General features: G+C 42.6%; 5 protein-coding genes across 8 annotated transcripts; 2 read left to right on the top strand and 3 right to left on the bottom strand.

Annotated features, from left to right (window-relative positions):
- Nucleotides 1–1866: 1866 nt before the first annotated feature.
- LOC136434992 (interleukin-1 receptor-associated kinase 1-binding protein 1-like) lies at nt 1867–8462 on the bottom strand. Of its 2 annotated transcripts, none has more exons than XM_066428149.1 (5): nt 8247–8462; nt 7726–7834; nt 6896–7092; nt 3173–6493; nt 1867–2838 (listed from the first exon to the last, which is right to left on the bottom strand). In XM_066428149.1, the coding sequence occupies exons 1-4, from the start codon at nt 8459–8461 to the stop codon at nt 6214–6216; spliced, it is 801 nt and encodes a 266-aa protein (XP_066284246.1). In that variant the 5' UTR covers nt 8462; the 3' UTR covers nt 1867–2838; nt 3173–6213. The 2 variants fall into 2 exon arrangements, with proteins under 2 accessions (XP_066284246.1, XP_066284254.1); XM_066428157.1 differs by having other exon boundaries at nt 3181–6493.
- Nucleotides 8463–8719: 257 nt separating this feature from the next.
- Nucleotides 8720–13589, top strand: LOC136435042 (acylphosphatase-2-like). The gene is made up of 4 exons (XM_066428223.1): nt 8720–8869; nt 9208–9224; nt 9695–9804; nt 10162–13589. Exons 1-4 carry the CDS (start codon nt 8722–8724, stop codon nt 10277–10279), a joined length of 393 nt encoding a protein of 130 aa, XP_066284320.1. The 5' UTR covers nt 8720–8721; the 3' UTR covers nt 10280–13589.
- On the bottom strand, nt 9310–11357 carry LOC136434987 (uncharacterized). Its single transcript, XM_066428136.1, has one exon. It carries the CDS (start codon nt 11355–11357, stop codon nt 10500–10502), a length of 858 nt encoding a protein of 285 aa, XP_066284233.1. The 3' UTR covers nt 9310–10499.
- Nucleotides 13308–16263, bottom strand: LOC136435004 (soma ferritin-like). Its single transcript, XM_066428171.1, has 3 exons — nt 15828–16263; nt 14376–14648; nt 13308–13819 (listed from the first exon to the last, which is right to left on the bottom strand). Exons 1-3 carry the CDS (start codon nt 15930–15932, stop codon nt 13679–13681), a joined length of 519 nt encoding a protein of 172 aa, XP_066284268.1. The 5' UTR covers nt 15933–16263; the 3' UTR covers nt 13308–13678.
- Nucleotides 16264–16357: 94 nt separating this feature from the next.
- LOC136435012 (acylphosphatase-2-like) lies at nt 16358–21929 on the top strand. Of its 3 annotated transcripts, XM_066428191.1 has the most exons (5): nt 16358–16609; nt 18015–18119; nt 18728–18744; nt 19361–19470; nt 21572–21929. In XM_066428191.1, the coding sequence occupies exons 2-5, from the start codon at nt 18071–18073 to the stop codon at nt 21684–21686; spliced, it is 291 nt and encodes a 96-aa protein (XP_066284288.1). In that variant the 5' UTR covers nt 16358–16609; nt 18015–18070; the 3' UTR covers nt 21687–21929. The 3 variants fall into 3 exon arrangements, with proteins under 3 accessions (XP_066284288.1, XP_066284295.1, XP_066284280.1); XM_066428198.1 differs by lacking the exon at nt 16358–16609 and having other exon boundaries at nt 16769–18119; nt 19361–19433; nt 21572–21766; XM_066428183.1 differs by lacking the exon at nt 16358–16609 and having other exon boundaries at nt 17888–18119.
- Nucleotides 21930–22008: the final 79 nt, after the last annotated feature.

The following is a 22008-nucleotide window of genomic DNA, read 5'->3' as shown; positions in this document are numbered from 1 at the left end:
TACAGTTGCTTATTTGTTAGATGACTTCTCCAAGATACATTGTACACCATTCTTAGCATTCTTGTGTATGTACCATCTAGTTTCTTACTCTGCGCTGTACTCATGGCCCATGACTCAGAGCTGTAAAGTAGGATGGTCTCGGTACAAGCTTTAAACACTTAAGTTTTTGTCTGTTTTCCAATAGGAGCTTTCCATATCTTTTGTAGAGAATGGAGAGAACTCCAAGCTTGAGCAATCCTGCGCTCCATATCTCTCCCTGAATCAGTATAGCCCCCTAAATACTTGAAGTCAGCTACACACTCGATTTCAGAGCCGTCAGATGTAGTTAGGCGCTCGGAAGATGTAGGGTTCAAATGCATATATTTCGTTTTGGATGGGTTTAGATATAAGCCGATGGCCTGACATGCCACTTCTACTTTGTTAAGCATGGTTTGTGCGAAAAGTAGTGAGTTTTCGAGAAGGCCGAAGATAGTTCATGCCACATAAAGTAAGTTGTGTACGTTTGGGCCCCCTTGCGGCTTGTTTGGAACTGCAGTGGGTGTTTTGATTTACTTGACCTTCGGACATGAATAACTAGAAATGGGGTCGACGGGATCGTCTTGATTTATGGTATGTAGATAGCTTGATTGATGCTTTGCATAATCGAATACTAATTATGCATCGTCAGGTACATTACCATATGAATGAAAACTGAGCACACAGGTAGAAAAAAGTTAGCATTGCTATTGATGAAGGGAAGATTCGAGCCTTCAGGATATAAGAAAAACAGTTTGAAGTTTTCCTCTAGCTCTAGATGCTACCTTAAAAGATGGATTTCTTTTGCGACATGTATGGAAGACTGGGCCGTGACTTAAAACCTTGAAGTATGGCCCTGTGTAACCCGCCAGAACCAACTCAAATTGAGGTGAATTCACCCAAAACTAATATGCCATTAAGGTGTATTATCATAATTTACCCAAATGGCTATGTCTACTCTAGATTAAGTTATATATCGGAGCAGGACAACAACAGGCATGATCGTTATACGTAAAAACATTATATGTATTCTTGATTTCAAAGATGTCCAAACATATATAGATTAACCCGTATATTGGGGTCAAACGTACTCTTTCAAACGTTTCAGTTATTGGACCACAAATGAAAATTCTACAGAGCTACTCTGGGCTTCAGGCCAGATAAATTCGAGTTATGTCGTTCCTTGATTGGAACGACAGACCCCACGTTGTGGGAGACGATGCCAGCCCACTTGGGATGGCATGTGCGAGCCTTGGACTGCTGAGCTGAGCTGTCCTATGGCTTAGGAGATCACTAGTTCTCTATCTGGGAACTTAGTGTCTCAAAAAACTGGGGCCCTCCGTGGTGCCCTTTAAGGCCGGTCTGGCCACGCCAAGCTGTGTCGCAAGACGTCACGTAACACGATGTCGCATTGCGAAAGAGTTACAGCGAAAAAACACAAATATTGTAAACTTTCGTCGTTATGAGTTTATTTTCCCACAATTTCCCAGACCCTTCTTGCCCTCCCCTCGATGCAAGGTTTAATATTGACTGAAATTCTAATTCGTTATTGCAAACCCTTGTTTGGTTTCCCCAGCCCCACCTACACCCCCGCAAATCTTTACACTACCTTAAGAGCAAGTATCTTTCGTTCGTGGTTTGGACACCAAAAAGGCCATTTGGGTAAATTATGTTCATGAACACCTGTAACACAGGTGAGTGTAATTCATATGAATGTAATAGTTGACTTATCGAGAAACTATTGAGATTGGTCAGGACATCTATCAATCAATTTGATTGTAGGCAAACTCCGGAGGCCCAGTAGCTGACGTGAGGATACAAAAATATATTTAAGCAAAAACAAATAAACAGTTCAAAGAAAAGTATTCTTTATTCAATACTTTAGACATAAACAAGAAAAGGAGGTAATAAAAACACATCTACTGAATCTCATTCTGTCATAAATGCTACTGCCAGAAATCTGACAAAGGAACAACGTCCAAAGTGTACATTGAAACGAACTCTCTCCTGCTTATATGCATTCACACTATCACGTAAGATAAAAAAACAAACCTTATTTCAGTTAATATTAAATATTTTGTTATTTGTAACGCTTCTACACCTCAACATCCAAAAGTTTACTGAATACACATAAGTTGATTACAGATGCATGCAAAGCATGGCCACCTTGCTAGGTTTCTAACAATAACAGCAGAACGGATAACTCTACTTACCAAAAGATACAAAATATTTTTATCTATTTAACACATCATTCTGTCACTGGCTTATTGTAATCCTTTAGATATGCAGATATGCACATGGTTTACTCATGAAAGTTTACAGTGTACACTATGATTCTTGCCAATTTAAGATACACTACTTCCACAGGATGTATATTTCACTTGTGGTCCAGACACAAAATAGACCATTTGGGTAAATTATGTTGATGAGCTTCTGTAACACAGGTGATCGTCATTAAGGTTGAATATATCTATTATCATTCTGGTAAATTATGAAGATTTTACAGTACTTCTTTACAGAATTTTTTCCAAATTACCCATATTCAAGTTTCCATAAGAAATAGTGACAGATATATTTATACCGTAAGAAGCTCATGGGAATTCATTTTACAGTTGTAAGATCATAGAAATATGGTATTTCTATGTTTTTATATCTGTAAAATGGACTCCGATGAGCTTCTGCACTGGTCCCCGCAGCAGGAGGAAGATGTCGGCTCTGTGATTCTTCGAACTTCTGCACCGGTCCCCCCAGCAGAAGGAAGATGCCGGCTAGGCTCTGGTCGTGGGTTCACCCAGACAAGCTCGGCGACCAGCACTGCAGAAACTGGGGAAAGGAACAATAACTCACCTTACCATAGTTTTATACATCATTTACTACTGACATTAGACAACAATTAAACATCAAACATCCGTGACACCTTCACGACCAGATGATGATGATAGAACAATAACAACAACAGAAGAAGAACAACAAATTCCTTTCACCTTCCTCAAGATATATCTACGAAACGAGCCAGTAACTGTTCTGGTATCAAAAAGGCGCTGCACATCATTGAAACGTTAGGTCGGACAACCACAAATTAATCGCTCTGAACATACAAAATAAGCATTGCATAACTCTCGATGCATCGACATAACCGGAACAACAAGATACATACCTGCATACCTGGTCCTCTAAACTTGCACCGAAAAGCCACGGAATCGAGAAATCCTGTCTGAGACGTGCACAGGTAACACACGTCTGCGGAATCACCTGGGCTTAATGTCAACAAACCTGAACTTTCTGACCGGACCTTTAACCTTAAGTTCACTATGGTACCTGAAACACACATAACGTCGCGGTATGTTTGACGTACTGTCAAACACGTTTGCAGATGACTCTCATTTAGTATGAAAGCTAACTCTAAAACGTTTCTCTTGGACTTTTTTCTAACGTTCTGTCGCCTGTGTACTAACCTACATTCTCCTCCGATCTTGAACACAGCTACATCTATTCATATTCGTAAACTCAACGGGCCACACCTGAACGTAACACGGTGTTAATAAAGCGCCGCCCAGTGACAAGTGCAGGTACTGCAGCCGCTGACCTCCATCCACCGTCACAATCGGGCTGCACCTGACCGTGACACGACCATGCTGAAGCGCCGCATAGTGAAGGGTGAAGGTATCGCAGCTCAGGAGTGCCCAGTTGAGATAATTAGGTACAAGTACAGAATCAGCTAGAACCCAGGAGAAGGTGTGCAGTATGGTGATTCAAGGTTTTATTGCATCAAAGTTTTAACTTTCATTTTCCTAAAAGTGAAGTCTCATCACATCTGACTGTAAGTCCGAACAAGACATAAAGCGAAGATTGGGAATAGCCTCAGCTGCTTTTGCCTCTTTGGATCGTGTGTGGCGCTGTAAACACCTCTCAAGATCCACCAAGTTACACTCTGGACATTGACCCTTACACAGCCACTAGCACGCAAACTAGATGCCTTCGACTCTCAGTGCTTGAGAAAGATTGAATGCATCCGATGGGATGACTTAATTTCCAACGAAACAGCCGGTTTGTTGTAAAATCGCCAAGCAACAGATGATCTTCCTGGGTCACGTCTCCAGGGCGTTTCCTACTCAGGACGTCATCAAACTGACTTCATTGGAACCTAACCCGGCATGGAAACGCCCAAGTCAAGAGGTCGCCCTGGAGATAGGAAGACCAGATCTTCAACACACTCCATGGGCTGGGGATCACCAGAACAGACGGGGGGGTCTACGCCGAGAGTAGACAAACATGGCGTGACCTAGCTACGCATATCTGTAGCCGCTATGCATCAGTTCCTGATGCTCGCGAATGATTGATTTTCCTAAAAACTAATTACGTCAGACAGACTACAAGTGAAACCAACTCAATTCAGTTCCATCCTTAGTCTAACTATTGTAACGTTGGGGCACCACCGAAGCGGCAAACAGTTGTCTCCATCCTTCTCGATTTTCTGGTTTTCTTAATGTTTCACTTTGTGTCATGCCTGTCCATTATCTGATATCATCCTCACATCTATTCCGTTACCTCTTTCTTCCTCCCTGAACGGTTGTATGATACCCTAGTATGATAGTTTTAGCTGGTCCCAATGTAATCCATAGTCATAGATAATGTGTCACTGTCCGTTTTCAGTGTTTTAACTTCTGTCATTTGGTAGAAAAGATGACCAACTGGTATGATTTATAATCGATGAGAAACACTCATGATACGTCAGTCAAAAATCAATTGGCGAAGGTATGAGGTCGTGGAACTCTAGTGTTATATATACTGTTCAAGTCTTTATGCTATATTAGTATATATTTCTTCATTCATTTCTTTATTCACATAACTCCTTGAATAGCATTGACCAGAAGAATTGGTGCAAATGACAACGCAATATTGATATTCAGGGTCAAAATTCATTTTTAGGAAAAGGTTAAAAATTTGTTTTAAGGAAGAGTGCAAATGCACCCAGCACAATGTATTTCAAGTCCTATAAATACAATGAGTGGCAAATGATGGAAAAAAAAAAAGAACTATTAAGCATTAACAACTTATTAAAGCTGTGAATTAAGATGCTGTAGACATCAAGATACACTGGAGTAAATCATAATGCCTGTTTCTGGATACATGTGGGTACAGTGGGTTACTGTCAGTGAAAAAGACACTACCAACTTTAATTACCCCGGTAGTACCAAGGACTCTCCTCAACAATGCTCTAGTAGTACTGTTGAGAGAAGTAGTGACAAGAAGAGAAGCACTCTTGTAGAAAACAGATATCCAACTTTTGATACACAACAGCTGATTACATCATTGCTAATCATTATACTTCTGTCATGAGACAAAGATTTGGATCTTTGGAAGAATTTAAAAGACGAACATCAGACAACAGTTTACTTCAATGCATCCATTTTTCCTGCACTAAACATGCTTCGATTAATTAGAAACTGAGGTGTCTTCCATCCTTCTATGAACCTCATAATGTACAGGAGTTCATCTTAATCAGGAAAGAGGGGCGCTGTGCCCTCTTGTTTCAGCCAAGCCCCCTTGTTGAATTCAGATTTTAGCTTGATATACAGCCTCCACTCAGCAATCGATTCTTCCATAAATACATACATAGAATTCGCTCCCTCGCCTGTGTGTGATTCTTATTCAATTTTTCTATAAAAAAACCTGATGTATATTTTGAATTTTTCTCTGTGCTTCTTTTATCCATCATTTTTTTTTCCAAAGCACCATTTGACACGTGTGTAAGTAATCACATCACTACAGTAGAAATATTTACACTTTTGCAAATTGCTAGCAGTTCTGATATGGCTGTTTTACGGGATATCAAGTCACCTGCCCTGTCTCTTACACTTACTGACAATTTTTGGCACTTCTACACTTTTCCACCTGGAAAATCGCTTAATAAATATCAAACCGTCTTGAACACAGGCAAAACGTCTCCCAAGTCCAACCATATCTTTTAGGTGCCTACATGCTTAAGTGCCAATGCCAGCGACTGGCCTCTTGCTCCTCTCAGTCTCAGTAATGTTCCTCTATGTGGCACGGTCAGGGCCCTAGATTCTGCTACCTTTATACACAGTCCTGTGTCTTTTACAATTAATTTTAGGCAAAAGACACAGTATTTTCTGCCCTGATTTATCAGCTCCATTCAATCATAAAAGAAGAGTCTTGAATCAAGAAGCAGTGCTGCTATCTCCCCCCAGAGGGAGCTCTTCCCTTCTCCTTTGGCTTCAGCTCAAAACTAGCAAACACCTTGGCCTGAACAGTCACTGTTGCCATAGCAATTCTCTCCTGGTACGTCATTGGCTTATCTTGGTCATGTGACTGTCCCTGAACCGGCGGCCCCTCCCACTCCCGACAGCTCTCTTCCTTGATGCTGATTGGCTGACCCACGGAGGAACGGAGCAGCCGGGTGACTTCCACCGCTTTTTGTCGTGCATTTCTGACTGCCAGGAGACAAGCTTGTCGTCTGAGAGAGAGAAACAAAACCTTTTTGAGTAAAGTATCTTAAACAAATAAATTGTGATTGTTGTTACCTTGGGAAAGGCACTTAACACCAATCACATCACTCTACTCGGTTGAAAATGAGTACCTAGCTTTGGTTAGGAACATTCTTTTTGATGTGAAGTAAAGGTAGAGTCCCAATTTGTTTGAGGAGAGCCACACCTCAGGCATCTTTAAGATCCCATCACACTCATCAACAAAAGACTAGTGGTCAATACCGGTGTGCCTGGCTCAATTGTTACAGAACCATTCTTACACAGCTTTAACTTACTGCTCAAAACATGTTTGAAGTGTTACCAACCACCCTGGACCATGCATGCTACTCATCATATTACTGACTTCTGAGGCTGTGTCAAGGATATCTCACCTGAGCTCCTCCAACCTCTGCGGACTGTGGAAGAACTCCGGGGTTGCCACGACGACCGTCTCGTCCATCTTCTCCACCAGGAAGTTACACACGCCCTGGCACTTCAGGAAGTCCACAAACACCACCCTGACCTCCCCCTCCATGTGGTACAGTCCGTCCACTCTCTGGATCACCTTGGAGATCTGGGTATCACCTTCCTGGTAGAGTCAGGACACAGAAAAGAAAATAATTGAATATCAACCATTTCAAAGGAGGTCAAGCATGATGCTTTAAGAAAAACATGAACTATTTACCTTTGTACAATGCAGTGGCTGTGTGTCATATAATGTGTGACATAATTTTTGATGTAAATTTGTATAAGTACATGCATGTAGCTGCAGTTGTCCGTAGCTGTAACTTTAGTTTTAATTGGGAGGATAAAGATGTAATCTTCAAGCAGATGTAAGGATCCAGCTCAGTCCCAGAATGTTTTAACCATGTCCATCTAGCAGTGCACCTTTTTAACTCTTCACTGGCTCCCAGAGAGGGTAGCCCCAAGAGAGTGTGCACCACTAGAGATGGATGTAGAAACACAGAAAAGGTCACAAAAGACTGACAAAATAACCCAATATCTATTCATCTGCTTGGATATTATAACAGGATCCGAAGAAGATAGCGGTGGCGATTATGTTGGAGAGCTTCTTTTGCTTACAGTCTTATACATCAGGGCTAAACATTATGTATAAGACTGTAAGTGTAAGCAAAAGAAGCAATCTCAGATATGAGGCTAAGCAGTAACGAAGAAGAAGAACAGTCACGGCAGCTTAGAAGAAAGCTGCCATGTCCCTGACCTTGACACGGTGAGTCTGCAGCACCTGTAGGATGTAGTCCAGCCGTCTCTGGACGCTGGTTTTAGCCTCCAGCACGGCTTCCTTCTTACTGCTCACTACAACCGTCACTCTGTAGGATTTAATATTTCATGTAATATCATATACAGTTTTATATAGTCATGTGATTTAGCAATGGAAATTCTTAGAGAGCGCATTTTGCTTGTAGCCTTTTGCATTGATTAGCAAGAGTCGTGGAAAGGGCGGAAGCTGACAGAAATTATATTTTTCCTGTCCGACGCGGAAATCAATTTATATCAGACAACCAAAATATTATGTTGCATAACTGTGGTGACAAAGCAATGAAGGCGTTAATTCAATTCTTTAAAAAAGAACTATGGACCTGCTTTAATCTATCTCACACAGTAAATTTACAGCTACTATTGGTAAACTAGTTAATATGCGTGTTATCTTCACTGCAACAAATTATATATTCTTTTCCGGTTTCTCTCCTCTAAGTTGCCCCCCTCCCCCTTGCTTCCTACCTGGCGCGATCGGGCGGCAGAGAAAGCTCTCCCGTCGCCGAAACCTCGACTTCATTCTTCCTCACAACCTTCCGAATGTTCTCTTCGTTTTCGTCCACGTTTCTTGTCTTCTTGTCGCGGTCTTTCGTGGCCAGGGAGGCGAAAACCTGGACAGGTTGATAGGCCATCTTTGTTGACATCCGAAAATGGCGCTCGAATTTAGTACGCACGCGCATGATATTAGACTATACCATTAACAACGTTATTGATTTCAAGGGGCGTTTGTGCAATGACAGAAATTTTTCACGTATTCTGAATGATCATACCCTAACACCGTAATGCCAGTACTGACTGATAGATCTTAATTGTGTTGGCAGATTTTTCTTCGTTTTCTAGCATTTTCACCTTTTGGTGCAGGAAAATTGCACATGACGATAATACCATAAGCGTCACCTAGTGAATAATAACCAAAGTGCAGGAAAAGATACACTGCAGTATGACTTACATTCCAGCCATGTCTCGGTCTATTCTATATTTATCTGTCGTTGCGGCTGTGACGTTGTGTTGTCTTCAGGGGGTCCAGTCTGACGGCGCCATGACTGACTTAGTCTCGGTCGAATACGAAATCTACGGTGAAGTTCAAGGTAAACCGTCAACGCTGGTCTCTTCCCTGGAAGCCCAAAATTCGAACCCCTGCTTGTCAGCTTGTTTTTGGACATGCAGTGCAGTTTTAAACGTCATATGAAAGACAACTGGCAACATTTTTGTTAACGTTTAACATAGTGTATAATGTTACAGTTAGAGCAAGGAGCATTTAAACCTCCTTGGTTAGAGATACTGACGTTACCGTCAGTGTCAGGACCCTGACACATAATTTGTAGTGTCTTCATTCTATACAGATTGTGACTGTTTGTTTGCTTGTTTGTTTGTTTTCTTGTGCGTCATCTATACCACGTGATCTGCTCAACAACACATCAACTAGGTGTCTTCTTTCGTGATGTGAGTATATTCATTTCATATGCTGCACTTTTGAATTTGTCTTACCTGAGAAATTTTATGCTTAATTGATCATGAGATGTGGGTATTATTTTCAAGTTGATCCTGGTGATGATCCAACTTGTTTTAATTTCGCAGCGACTAACGTGGAATAATCATAATAGAGTACTCTAAACAGAGAATTCGAACCGTATTTACAGAAACATCTGTGTACCAAAGATTGGAATACATGTCTTTCAAACTGGAACACAACATATAGCGTGACGTCAGTTTTGTGGGAGAAATAAAACATTAGTCTGAGTATACTCTTATTGTGTCCTTTTCTAGCATGTTTGTATGTTCCTCCCGAAAAAAATCAAACCGATTCAGTATACCGATTAAATATGTCAAATAGATAAACACAACGGAGTCCAATGGACGCAAGTAAGTAAAGTATTTTTAAGATAAACACAAGATTCTTCCCATCCCTGCAGAATACCCGGAAACAAGCCCGGCGGCTGAAGCTGGTGGGCTGGGTTAAAAACACCCGGCACGGCACAGTGGCAGGGATCGTGCAGGGGCCCAGGGACGCTATCAACCAAATGTGAGCATATTTTACGTGATGATAAGAGAAAATGGAATTTCATTTCGTAAGACATAAACAAAAGATAAAGAAATGTCAAGTCAAATTTACTATTCTGTCTAGTACAAATTTAAAGCTTAAACTTGATGAAACACAGTAAGAAAGCGCATTGAAATTTCGACCGTCCTGCTTTAGTATTCCAGCCTGGGTGCCATCCTATCAAGTTTTCTGTGGATCCCATTTGCATTCTCACAACCAAGTTGGTAAGCGGCCAGGGATACATGTTTGTTTGGGAGCCGCGGAAAACTAACTAGGATGAATGGCACCGGGCTAGCAGTCTTCTTGTTAGCTTTTTGTCCTGTTGTCTCCCCTCCACAGGAAGCACTGGCTGCAGCATGTCGGGAGTCCGATGTCGAGAATTGAAGGAGCGTCGTTCGACGAGAAGAGCATCGCCCGACTGGAGTTTGGAAACTTCGACATTTCGTACGGCCGTTAAGCGTGCGGGCACACCCGCAATGTGTCCTGCGTGACCATGGACTCGATCGTTTTGTCAGACGATATATAGAAAAAAATCTGTTTTTGCTCCGAAGCGATAGAGTAAGATATTAGATAGGTAGACATCATAGATGGTTGATATCATGAGCTTCAATGTTCTAGTTACAGTCAGCTCCATTTCACTCGTTCAACAAACGGTTGAAGAGTTTTTGCAGTGTTGTTTAGCAAGAGTGAACAAGCGTGCTTGAGGTGGTAACTAACTGGAGCGACAGCTTCAAAGTCCACCTGTGATTTTCAAGTGTTCTCCCGTAGTGAATGGACAGGCGTCGCTGCCAGCACACGGCCTCCGCAACCTCATCCGGCGCTGCTACGCGGCCAACAGGGCCCATGGCGTCCAGCTTCGCCATAAAGTCGGAAGGCAACTTTTCCCTCAGTCGATCCCGCATAGACGTAGCAGTGAGTGCTGGGCAGACGGCGTTCACCCGTATCCCTTCCTTGGCGTACTCCACTGCGGCTGTCTCGGTGAGACCCAGGACGGCCCACTTGGACGCGCAGTAGGGAGAGTTGTAAGGCATGGGGCCCAGGCCCGAACGGCTGCTGGCGTTGACGATACTGCCCCGCACCCCGCGGAAGCGACACACGTCCGGCTTGTCGGCCCATCTAGCCGGGTCGCTCATGACGGGCTCCTGCTGCAGCATCTGGGCGATCTCGTATTTGAGACACAGCCACACGCCCTTGGTGTTCACGCCCATTACGCGATCAAACTCGTCTTCTTGGTAATCCACGATTCTTGCGGGAGTTCCCTCGATCCCGGCGCCGTTGAAGGCGCAGTCGATCCGCCCGAAGTGCTGAACCGCCGTGGTTACCATGGCTTCCACGCTTGTCGCCATGGTAACGTCCACCTGGACGGCCATGCCCGGAGTTTGGAGCATGCCCAGCGTCTCCTTCGCCTTCTGTTCGTCGATATCAGCCACCACACAACTGTACCCGAGCTCAGCAAACCTGACGGCTGTGGCACGACCGATGCCGCTCCCGCCTCCCGTTACCAGGGCAACGGGCTTCCGTGTATTTGTAGCCATGGTTACACCTAGAAGAACAGATATTGCTAGAATGAAAGCTCATCTATGATTGTAGGTAGCATGATTATAGATTAAACTTTCTAGACCAATTCTTCAGTGTTTCCACTGTTTATGCGTAGCAAGTCCCTACTACTCCCTACAAAATCTTTTCTAAGTACAGTATACAATATATGATAAAGGCATGCTCGTTCTCGCTAACTTGTTGCTATGGGCCTTCGCACTACAGCATCAGCTGTGTCGCTCCAGGCTTGCACTCCACCAACAAGGTTAGTGACCCATAAACTGATAAACAGAAGGCCGATGACCTACAAAACTGGTCGCGCTTGGAACAATTTAAGTACTCTTTACGTATAAATGACCAAAAAAACACATTTCAGGAGTTCCACGTCACTTAGATGTTTCACTTGGACGACTTGTCACAGACATTACTGCATACACTAGAGGCAAAACCGCATTTCTTGTACATAACTACCCTCTAGCATAACGCCCACAAAGTTGGAGTGATAAAAGTGGAACATTCCATGGGCACAACTCGTTGGTCTTCAGGAGTGCAAACTTACACTGAGGTAGAACAAACGTGTAAGGAACAGATTAGACGCCGGAGCTTAAACAACTTGCTTGCCCAAAATGTACTTAAAATTCACCTGTGTTGAAGAAGAATACAGAGAAAGACTGTTTCCTCGGCTCAGCTGGATGGGTGTTGTTCAAAAGTGTTGTGTCATGACCTTGACCCCCTTGAAATCAACATCTGCTCCGGAAGTAGATACCACTCCATCGTTATTGTCCCGGGGTGATGAAGCAAGGACGAACGGGCGTACGCGGGTTTGTGCATGCAGGGGAAATAAATCACTGTACGATAAACTGAACTCTTTATTGATTCACTTACAGTGTGACACAAAGAAGTCCATGAGTGGCTGCTTGCGGAAGGGGCTCCATGAAGCCCTGGACAGTGAGAGCTTGTGTTGCACAGACCAGATGATGGTTGCCTTCACTGTCACCCTGCTCAGGTGCTCTCCCGTAGTAAACGGACAGGCGTCGCTACAGAACCAGCACACTCCTCCAGTGCTGCTAGGCGACCGAAAGGGTACCACTTTGGATCGTGTCTTTCCCGAAAACCTCGTAGCTAGCGTCCGGAAATAGTTTCAGTATGTCGATAGATTAACAAATGCTTACACACAACCAATGTTAATTTCTATGCCGACGTTTCAACAAGCACGGCCTCTTATTACAGTCGCAATTGGGAATAGTAGACCATGCGGCTGCCTGGTAGTTTTTTTGTTTGTTGCGGACGTGGCCCCGCTTGACTTCTTGAACCTCTTTTGCAATATACAGGTGAATCTCACCGTGTTTTCTGTGAAGGTTGCCTTTTTATATTTCTCTCCTCAGGGGTCCTAATTGATGTCAGATGAGTCGGTATTTTGCGGCCTATTCTGTGTTCCTACGCTTAAACGTCTCTCATGACAAGGTGGGCGCATTCTTGAGGCTACCATCCCGTTGTACAACGCACTATGAGGTGGTGAGGCGGAGGAGAAACAGCAAAATACCTACAGAATAACCGCCGACTTAATTGTTTTGCAGAATATCGATGCTGTATAATGCAACTGCTGCCTAGTCCGGGTTCAGTCAAGCTGTCAATACAATTGTGTTTTAGGATTCAGAAAAATATTAGCAGCAAGCAGAACACTGTCCTCTGGAGTTGACTTCCCCTTCAAGGCGCATCAAAACTGGTCTTTACAAGCGATAGGTGGTTAAAATGTGTCTTATCTTTAAACCATTTAATTGTTCATAATCACGCAAAAATATCTATTCCACTGGACGGCTCCCTAAAATTAAAATGGACTGCTTTTAAAGGGACCTCTAAGCCTTTGTTCCATTACTGTTATGAACAGTTGTGGTGCCAACACAACAGGAATTGAAGGTACATAAACAAAGAACCAACAAACAAACGAGTGATCTGCTTTGTTTTATTCCTTGTGCAACATTCCTAATTAACATCATGTTATCTACTTCTTCTGTTTACCAGTGTTAAACCCTAGGTCTGTATTGAACATTTGGGTTCATATGTTCTAAAGTTGGTAGTTAGACTGTTTTTCCGTTGTTCTGCATACAGCTTGGAGTGTTGTTGACTAAGTTCGTACTGTTGTAAAATTTACATGAAACTTTTTTGGTCATCACAAAACCATGGATCCATTTCTAAACTGCACAGAGCTGTTATATGGGGGGTGGGATCTACTAGTGTAAATTAGGAACGTTGCATTGCTTTAACTGCCAGATGGTGGTACGCCCAAGGGTACGCTTCCATGGCTGCCGCGTGGAGCCGTCTACTCGCCGAGGGTCTCCTTGTCGAAGATGTACTCGCCGAGGCCGGAGCCGACACGCTTCAGGTTGGTGACGTATTCGCCGATCTGCTTGATGGACTCCACCTGTTCCTTCAGGTACTCTCCCTCCAGGAAGTCCATCATCTGCAACAAGGATTGTCATTGGTTAAATAATGTACAAATGTATATGTGTGTAAGTCAACTGGCTGACTCCTTTGTAGTTGTTCTAATAGTAATACTGTATAAAAAGGAGCACTCTAATGGCCGACCTACTGTCAGATTTGATATGATAAGATAAAAGTTGGAGATTTTAGACGCTATTTCTGAGCACAAAGTAAAGCTCTTACCTACGAGCTTTCGATCAGTCCTCTGATCCTTGTCTACTTGAAATTAGCTTGTTGGTAAGAGCTTTACTTTGTATACAAAAATATCAAATAAGATCTCTACAATGTTACTTATTATGCCAAATAGCAGTTACTAAAGGTCATGATACTTATTGCCATAGATGAATTTACATAGGAAGATAAAATTCTGTGCCCGAAATTCATACTTGGGAAAACGGTGCAGTGGCATAACTAGACTTAAGATTTAGGAGCACAGAGAAGAATTTGGGTTAACAACTCCAAAAGTTGTGTTAGAATAGATTTTTCTTTAAATTAAGCTTTTGATACAAAGAGGTCAAACATAAGAGGTGACTGACCTGGGGGTCCCCGGAGTTGTCTGCGATCTTGTGCAGATCCAGCAGGGACTGGTTCACGTTCTTCTCCAGCGCCAGTGCGGCCTGCATGGCGTCCAGTCCGGTGCCCCAATCGTCGTGGTCCGGCTTGGTGACATGCTGCAGCACCACACGGCCACCACGCATGTTCTGGTACTTCATCAGCTTCTCGGCATGCTCACGCTCCTCGTCGGACTGGTGGCGGAAGAACTTGGCAAAGCCCGGCAGAGCCACATCATCGCGGTCGAAGTGGGTGGCCTGGAGAGGAAAACATAAGAAAGGATATAATCATTTCAAATTTTGCAAGATGTATCCTTAAACAACACCAGTTGTGAATTTGTGATAGTAATAGCTATTTCAACAAGAGATCTACAGTTCTTTATTTAGTAATAGGTGCCTTACTGGGCTTCACCCAGTTATCAAAATTTACTTGGCATTTAGGATAATTTGAATTTCTTTACCATCTATAACATGTGCCTTTTTTTTGTACCACAACCAGGTACCTTAAGTTCACTAGGAACAATACCTCTGCACTGTGATGATGTCAAACCAGAGAAACTTGCCACATTACCCAAACATATATATCAAAGACTTAAAGAAATTGTCGTAAATCAAGCCCATAGGGTCAGAAACGTTACAAATTTGTTGTCTTTTGACTTTCTTCTAACCCAAAAAAAATATCAGGAATCTCTGTGTGTTTTCCCTGACTTCATGCTGGACTGGCAATGTAAAGCACCTTTATTTGGCTTTAAGTTAACACATCTTTGCAGGCCACGCCACTGAAAAATATTTACCATTTCACAACAGTTGTTTGTCTTACGACAGTAGAATCACAAGCCATGTGAGCCAAGATAAAAACAGCTTTGTCATCTATCATGTGACAACAGGTAAACAGGTACGGGGTAGCACTGTGGTCATGTGAGCCTGGGCCATTCCATTTGCCGTGCACACCCACAGCTTCCACGCCCAAAAGATTTTGTACTTCAGGGTGGAAGTCCAATAACCGGGACAGCCGCGCGAAGGTTCGGAGAAGGAAGGCCGCCATCTTTGCTGACCTACGCACTCAAGGACGTTCGACGAAAAACCTCCCTCCCGCAAACACACACACAAGAAAACTACAATTTTCAGACATTCATGGGTAGCTTGTGATTTTACTGTCTCTCGTTTCCATCTAGCAGCAATCCCGAGGTCCTTTTTCCGTCAGTTTGAGGGGGGAAGCCATCGGTGCGAGTGCGTGCCACGGCCGAGCACACACATTTTTCAGTTACACAAAACACTTTTCCGTGAAAACCTTGTCTGTCAAATGCGCTGGTGACGTTATGATAGCAAAAAGATACTCCATACAGTCAAGCAGTTGGTAAGTGTGCCACTTTTTGAAGGCATTTAGCCCCCCTCTAGAGCTATAATTTCGACGGGAAAGGAAAAAGGCGTTCTCACCATGGAATGGTAGACATAGCTGGCGTACAGCTCGAGGTTGATCTGCTTGTTGATGCCAGCCTCGCTGTCCTCGTGGAAGTTCTGACGAACCTGAGACACCGCCATTCTTGGGTTCTGGAGTTGAAGTTTTGTCGAAGATAAAGATGAAATCGGGATTGAAGTTAGCGACGAACGAAACTGTTACGTTCCTACACTGAAGAAGCAGTAACAATTTCTGATCTGAGCTCGGTCGGAGGAGCGCACGGTTTATATAGGTTTGAGCAAATATTTCAATTGAACACCCTCCCCAATTTCCGCCGCTTGTATGACGTGTTTTTATATGATTATGTCTATTACATAAATATCAACTATCCTGTGTGATAGATATATATTACTAGTAGTCAAAATTCTCAATAATGAGTTGTTATTTAGTTATAGTTTCTGGATACAGCGCTATATTTTATGATATTAGGGGTAAATAATTTAAAAAGAATAGCCCCACATCGGATGTGTTACACAACAGCCATTACATCATCAGAGTTTGAAGCAATTTCATTGGCTAGAATAAGTCACATGATCGTAAAAGAGGCCCATGACGAGCCATGACGTGTGTGTTCACAGAATGCACTGTCATGATGCGGATTTCTTGACCGTACGGTCAAGCTGCCTGGTCACTGGAAAACCGCTGGAAGTTTCTAGATCTTTAATTAAGAAGATGCCCCAATAAAGTGTCAAGAGGAGACTATTTTTCCGAAGGGAAATGCCGGTCTAGCAAAGCAGTAAGCTAGTAAGGCCACATAACAGTAAGTCATAACTATATAACAGCTTGTGACACATCTAAACCATAATTTCAGAATATATGTAACATTATCTATATTATAACACCATATAAAGAATAAAGCCATGAAAAAGGTAAAAGGCCACAAATCCGCAAAACAACTCTCACAACTATTAAAATTATTAGAATTAAAGAGATTTTTGTGCAGTAACTTTCAAAGTGTTTCTAAACTAATTGAATTGGAATGAATTCAAATTTTCATCTTCAATCTTTTAGAAAAACTTCGAACTATTGTCCCTTAGATATTCTTTTCTTCGAAATGATTCAAAATTATTACAAATATCATTCATAAACCTTCTTTGTGACTTGGAATGGACTCTACTCACTGGCTACACATAAAGTTACGTAACGTTATTGCACAACAACTATGTAAGGTACAACGTATGGCATCTCCTGCTACATAACAACAACCATTCTTTGTTACAGACTTTCATCGGGATAGTTCATTCCTGCACAGCCTGAGTTAGGTTTTGAGTGTCGATAATCAAATTGTGTTTTTAACGGTTTGAAGACGGTTCAGTATATACTATACACAACGTACACTATCCTGCACGTATCCATTTCCGTTCTTGGAACGGTTTAGCACAGACTTTGGTGTGTGACCGTTGATCATCACATGTCCTACTGCTTGTACTATCAGCGGACTATTAGTCACTAATCACGAGTTGTTGTGCACGGATCAAAGTGCATCTAAGTCAGCAAGAACTGAGCAAACAAAACTTCATTCTAGGTGTTTCTGCTAGCAGGATTCCGCTAAGAATATCAGCATGGAAAATTTAGTTAAAGTTGTCTGCGATAGTTCCGTGATACACTGATATCTGTTAAAATTAAATAATTAAGTACAGAACGGATGACAAAGTTTCTAAAGAACAAAAGGGAGAATTCATCATTTGCGCGCACCCACAGGAAAAGTTTAAACATGAAAAGCACGAAAAAGGTACAAAAGTTGCTGGCAAAATGAGCGGTCATCGTCAGTCCGTCAGCAGTGCCCTTACGAAAGAACTTTTGTTAGAGTTGGACGGTTACTAAAATATCCCCATAATTTTTCTGAAAGAAAATGTAACGTTAAACAGAGGACCTTTTTTGTCCACTATACTTCTATGAGAATTTTTCCTTGGACAATATAAGCGCAATGTGGCATATCAAACACGTTAGCACAAACACAAGGAAGATGATAAAAAGTGAAGAAAACCCGAAAGAAAAGTTCGCCCCTAATCTTTTCAATGGTGCAAATAGTTATACAGCCCTCCTAGTCGCAGTGTGACCCAAACTCAAGCTGGCCGTGTTGGGGTATCCCCACACCATATCGCATTTCAACATGCACTATAAATATGTGAGCGGCTTCGCCACGCTGGTCTGTCTTCTCATAGGTCTGACGGCGTCCCAAGATCAGCCGGCCGAGGAAGAACAGTATCGACGGTCCGCCATGCCGAACCTGATGTCAGTGGAGTACGAGATACACGGCAACGTGCAAGGTACAATCATATCAGGAGGCGGACATGTCTGTCATAAAACATGACGTCACGAGCATGGCCGCCTACCATGTCATCATCGGCCATGTTTGTGTTATGGCCGACATGGTCAATGTCAACTCAATTCAAAACTGACTTTTTCAACATCAATATCGGCTGTGCTATTAAATTTGTGTATCCCAACTTTTGTACCACTATCATATAACGTCAGCCCATATGTAACTGCTAGGGACTCTGCTGTTGTAACTTGCATGCCGTCAGTGTTGATATCACAATAACGTGTAGCTATGTACGGGCCATCAGGATAGGCAATCATATGCATGTACACTGCCCCGTGTACTGCGTATTAGTCTCCGGCTTGCAGCAGATGTTGGGGAAATCGTTAAGTTTTACTACATGCCCTTTTCAGGAGGCCAATTGATAAGCAGTTTGACAAAAAGGGCAGCTTGGAAAACGTAACGATTTAGCCTCCCCAACATCTGCCTGGAGAGTGTGGCATGTGTCAAAACACGTGTGAGCCGATGAAAAGGGCTGGGTCGTCACTGTCTCAATGTGTCTCAATGTTTACTTTGTTCTGCTTCATCCCTCATGACCGCACGGACACTGGACAGGTGTGTTTTTCCGGGCGGTGAGTCTATGGACATATTTTCCCTTTCAACTTTTTGATTGAAAGTGTGGTAACATTTTAGAAATGTGCGAATTTCATTGACGTTGACGACAAAGTATACAGGGTGAGCTGTTGGGGGTAATCTCCAGGCAGATGTAAAGATTTATAAACATTGAACTGTAAACTGTCAACATTGCTCAACATTCACTAAATACTGAGAGATTTGTAAATACAGACGCAAAACAAAATTAAATGTTGCAAAATGTTGAATGCAGTACTAATAAATTTTGCAAAAACAGACGTAAATCGCCGGATCCTTACATCTGCTTGGAGATCAGCTACAGCGGTTGCTTGCGCATGCGTACAGGTCAACATAGTCATTTACCGACAAAGCTTCTGATTGCATTCAATTCATTCGCTAGCGCTCTTTACTTAGTACGTTGGGAGAACAAGCGACCACAACATATCCGAACTTCTCAAATTGCTTTAAATTTCTTTTGGAATATCCAATGATATACTTTGAACGAGGAGTAGACACTTTTGTACCGTCATCTTACTACATTGATATTAACATTGTACTATTCTATATGTTAGCAACACGCTGATATTTATTCTAAAAGGCGATGTTTTGTCTCAGTACACAGAAGAGCAGGCCAGTCGACTGGGGCTGGTAGGTTGGGTGAGGAACACCCGCCGGGGTACAGTTGAAGGTGTGGTACAGGGACAGCGAGAACTAGTCCAACAAATGTGGGTGTACTATAGCGTAGATAGACGGAAGCTTGCATGATATTTGTTTCTGTATAATTGAAACATTTTTGAATGATAAAGTAAAAATAAGGGTCAACGCACAAAGAAATGTCAGGACGCACAAGTCTCGAATCCGTTTGAACTACTGTAGTACAGGAGCCAGGTGTCCATTGGGTCACGTGTCCAGAAGCATGTGCCAATATAGCGGTCCCCCGAAAGTGCGAAATGGAACGAAATGGAACGAAATAGAACGAAATGGGACGAAATGGAACGAAATGGAACGAAATGGAACGAAATGGGACGAAATGGGACGAAATGGAACGAAATGGAACGAAATAGAACGAACTAAAACATGTAACATTATGAAATGAAATACCAGTAGATAGCGAAATATAAGGAACGTTGTAACATTCACAGTAGACCGGAAGAGGAAGTAAATACATAATATAAAGTGTTTTACTTCTTGAATCTATTTGATAATATTAAATACAACGTTTTTGCCACGTTGTTGTGGCTTGATTCTTCCTTGAAAATGGGGGCGCCGCGTGCAAAGAGCGCTAGCTCGGCCGCTCTTCCTTGATTTTACCAACGATCTGCAAATGAACTGCTGAAAATAGCAGGGAAAACAAGCAAACGGAACGGAGTATCGAAGTAAGGACTAGATTATACAGACGTTGGTGGTAACATTGCATCTCATAATTCACCAAGAGGGCATGAGGCAAGAGTAATTTCATTCTTTATACAGCGTATTCGCGTGTTGTGTGAACCGTGAAAGACATTTCCTGCTCGTTCACACCCTCCCTTTGTTTTGTCGTGAACAAGGAAGCAGAAATGTCTCCAGAGGTAGTTCCCAGTCCACGTCCGTGAATGAATGGAGTGTGAAATGTCACATTGGTGACGCAGCGCAGAGCTACATTTGCATATCATTCTCCGACAGCCGACCAGCCGAACAATCGGTTGTATAAAAATCGTTGTTGCGCATATATGCATATGCTACGTACTAGTTATGGACTAAAACCGTATGTAAATAAAGCTGGGAAGTCGGAGTTTGATTCAACCTGTCGGTAGCACGCCCACGTGCACAGTTCCGATGCGCTGGCAACATTGGCGGTTCATTTGCATGCGGGGCTCCATTTGCAACACGCAAACACGCTGGATAAATAATGAAATTACGCTTGCCTCATGCCCTCTTGGTGAATTATGAGATGCAATGTTACCACCAACGTCTGTATAATCTAGTCCTTACTTGGATACTCAGTTCCGTTTGCTTGTTTTCCCTGCTATAAAATCAAGGAAGAGCGGCCGAGGTCTTTGCACGCGGCGCCCCCATTTTCAGGGAAGAATCTAGCCACTCAAAAGCGGCAAAAACGTTGTATTTACTATAATCAATTAGATTCAAGAAATAAACCACGTTACATTATGTATTTGCTTCAAGTTCGGTCTTCTGTGAATGTTACAACGTTCCTTATATTTCGCTATCTACTGGTATTTCATTTCATAATGTTACATATGTTTTAGTTAGTTCCATTTCGTTCCATTTCGTTCCATTTCGTTCCATTTCGTTCCATTTCGTTCCATTTTGTTCCATTTCGTTCCATTTCGTTCCATTTCGTTCCATTTCGTTCCATTTCGTTCCATTTCGTTCCATTTCGTTCCATTTTGTTCCATTTCGCACTTTCGAGGGACCCCAATATAGATACAGTTAAAATGTCCAAGAAGACCACTCAGTAGACGGTTAAAATCTGGTTTCTGTTGACTGGTGGTCACTAAAGACAGGATTCTTATTTGTGTCAACCCTGACCACCAAAAAGTGGTCACATTGGCTTGGCGGTCCTTATGTGGAGCGCGACGGTTCCTCACCTGTACTTGTACAGGTCTGACCTTAGAGTACGGCATGGAATAGACCTCTACTAGCTGAGGTTGATGAAGATAACTATCTCCTCCTTTAACCCCTGCTTGGAGAGAACTGCAAAATTAGTTTAAAGATCAGTGGTCGGTCTGCATTTCTCAATGTTTGCACATTTGTAGTCCTATCGAGGTGTTTTGAATCCATCCAAGTTCCTGTAAGTAACCGTCATCATGCTCTGTGTTTCTCCCACAGGAAACACTGGTTAGAGTTCACCGGAAGCCCGATGTCCTGGATTGAAAGAGCGACGTTCAGAAACGAGAAAGACATCAGCAAGTTGGACTTCGACAGATTTAAGATATCGTACTAAAGTCATAAAGCTAAAGACATCATCATCCACGATAAAAGCTTAAGGTGTATCAGCATCTTGACAAGAGCTCTTCAAAGTCACCGTAGACTCTGCTCTTTAATTAGTGCAACTTGTATTCACTGGCTGATGACTCACTGGGAACTGCAAAGGACTTCAGAGAGCAACGAACAAGTCTGTAGCAGTCATATTTCATCGCACCCGCGGCTGTGTATATTTTTCAGAAATGAAAAGATCTGCTTGTCATTTCAAAGCCTTTGTGCTAACTACTAGTATCCTTGTGGTACACGTGAATAGATAGTGGCGGAGTTACGTTAACGTTATC

Source organism: Branchiostoma lanceolatum, chromosome 1, assembly GCF_035083965.1.
Source record: "Branchiostoma lanceolatum isolate klBraLanc5 chromosome 1, klBraLanc5.hap2, whole genome shotgun sequence".
Lineage (NCBI taxonomy): Eukaryota > Metazoa > Chordata > Leptocardii > Amphioxiformes > Branchiostomatidae > Branchiostoma > Branchiostoma lanceolatum.
Note: the sequence above shows the minus strand (reverse complement) of the source record. Positions and strands in the feature narration are given on the sequence as shown.

What these genes read in the sequence shown, in the direction of transcription:
- LOC136434992 (XM_066428149.1), bottom strand. Translation starts at nt 8,461, where the DNA reads ATGCGCGTGCGTACTAAATTCGAGCGCCATTTTCGGATGTCAACAAAG. An exon ending in CTGCCGCCCGATCGCGCCAG is followed by an intron (nt 7,835 to 8,246) that starts GTAGGAAGCAAG and finishes TAAATCCTACAG; the next exon opens with AGTGACGGTTGTAGTGAGCA. An exon ending in CAGAGGTTGGAGGAGCTCAG is followed by an intron (nt 6,494 to 6,895) that starts GTGAGATATCCT and finishes TCTCTCTCTCAG; the next exon opens with ACGACAAGCTTGTCTCCTGG.
- LOC136435042 (XM_066428223.1), top strand. Translation starts at nt 8,722, where the DNA reads ATGACTTACATTCCAGCCATGTCTCGGTCTATTCTATATTTATCTGTC. An exon ending in AGGGACGCTATCAACCAAAT is followed by an intron (nt 9,805 to 10,161) that starts GTGAGCATATTT and finishes TCCCCTCCACAG; the next exon opens with GAAGCACTGGCTGCAGCATG.
- LOC136434987 (XM_066428136.1), bottom strand. Translation starts at nt 11,357, where the DNA reads ATGGCTACAAATACACGGAAGCCCGTTGCCCTGGTAACGGGAGGCGGG.
- LOC136435004 (XM_066428171.1), bottom strand. Translation starts at nt 15,932, where the DNA reads ATGGCGGTGTCTCAGGTTCGTCAGAACTTCCACGAGGACAGCGAGGCT. An exon ending in GCTATGTCTACCATTCCATG is followed by an intron (nt 14,649 to 15,827) that starts GTGAGAACGCCT and finishes TTTCCTCTCCAG; the next exon opens with GCCACCCACTTCGACCGCGA. An exon ending in ACAACTCCGGGGACCCCCAG is followed by an intron (nt 13,820 to 14,375) that starts GTCAGTCACCTC and finishes TCCTTGTTGCAG; the next exon opens with ATGATGGACTTCCTGGAGGG.
- LOC136435012 (XM_066428183.1), top strand. Translation starts at nt 17,963, where the DNA reads ATGCACTATAAATATGTGAGCGGCTTCGCCACGCTGGTCTGTCTTCTC. An exon ending in CGAGAACTAGTCCAACAAAT is followed by an intron (nt 19,471 to 21,571) that starts GTGGGTGTACTA and finishes TTTCTCCCACAG; the next exon opens with GAAACACTGGTTAGAGTTCA.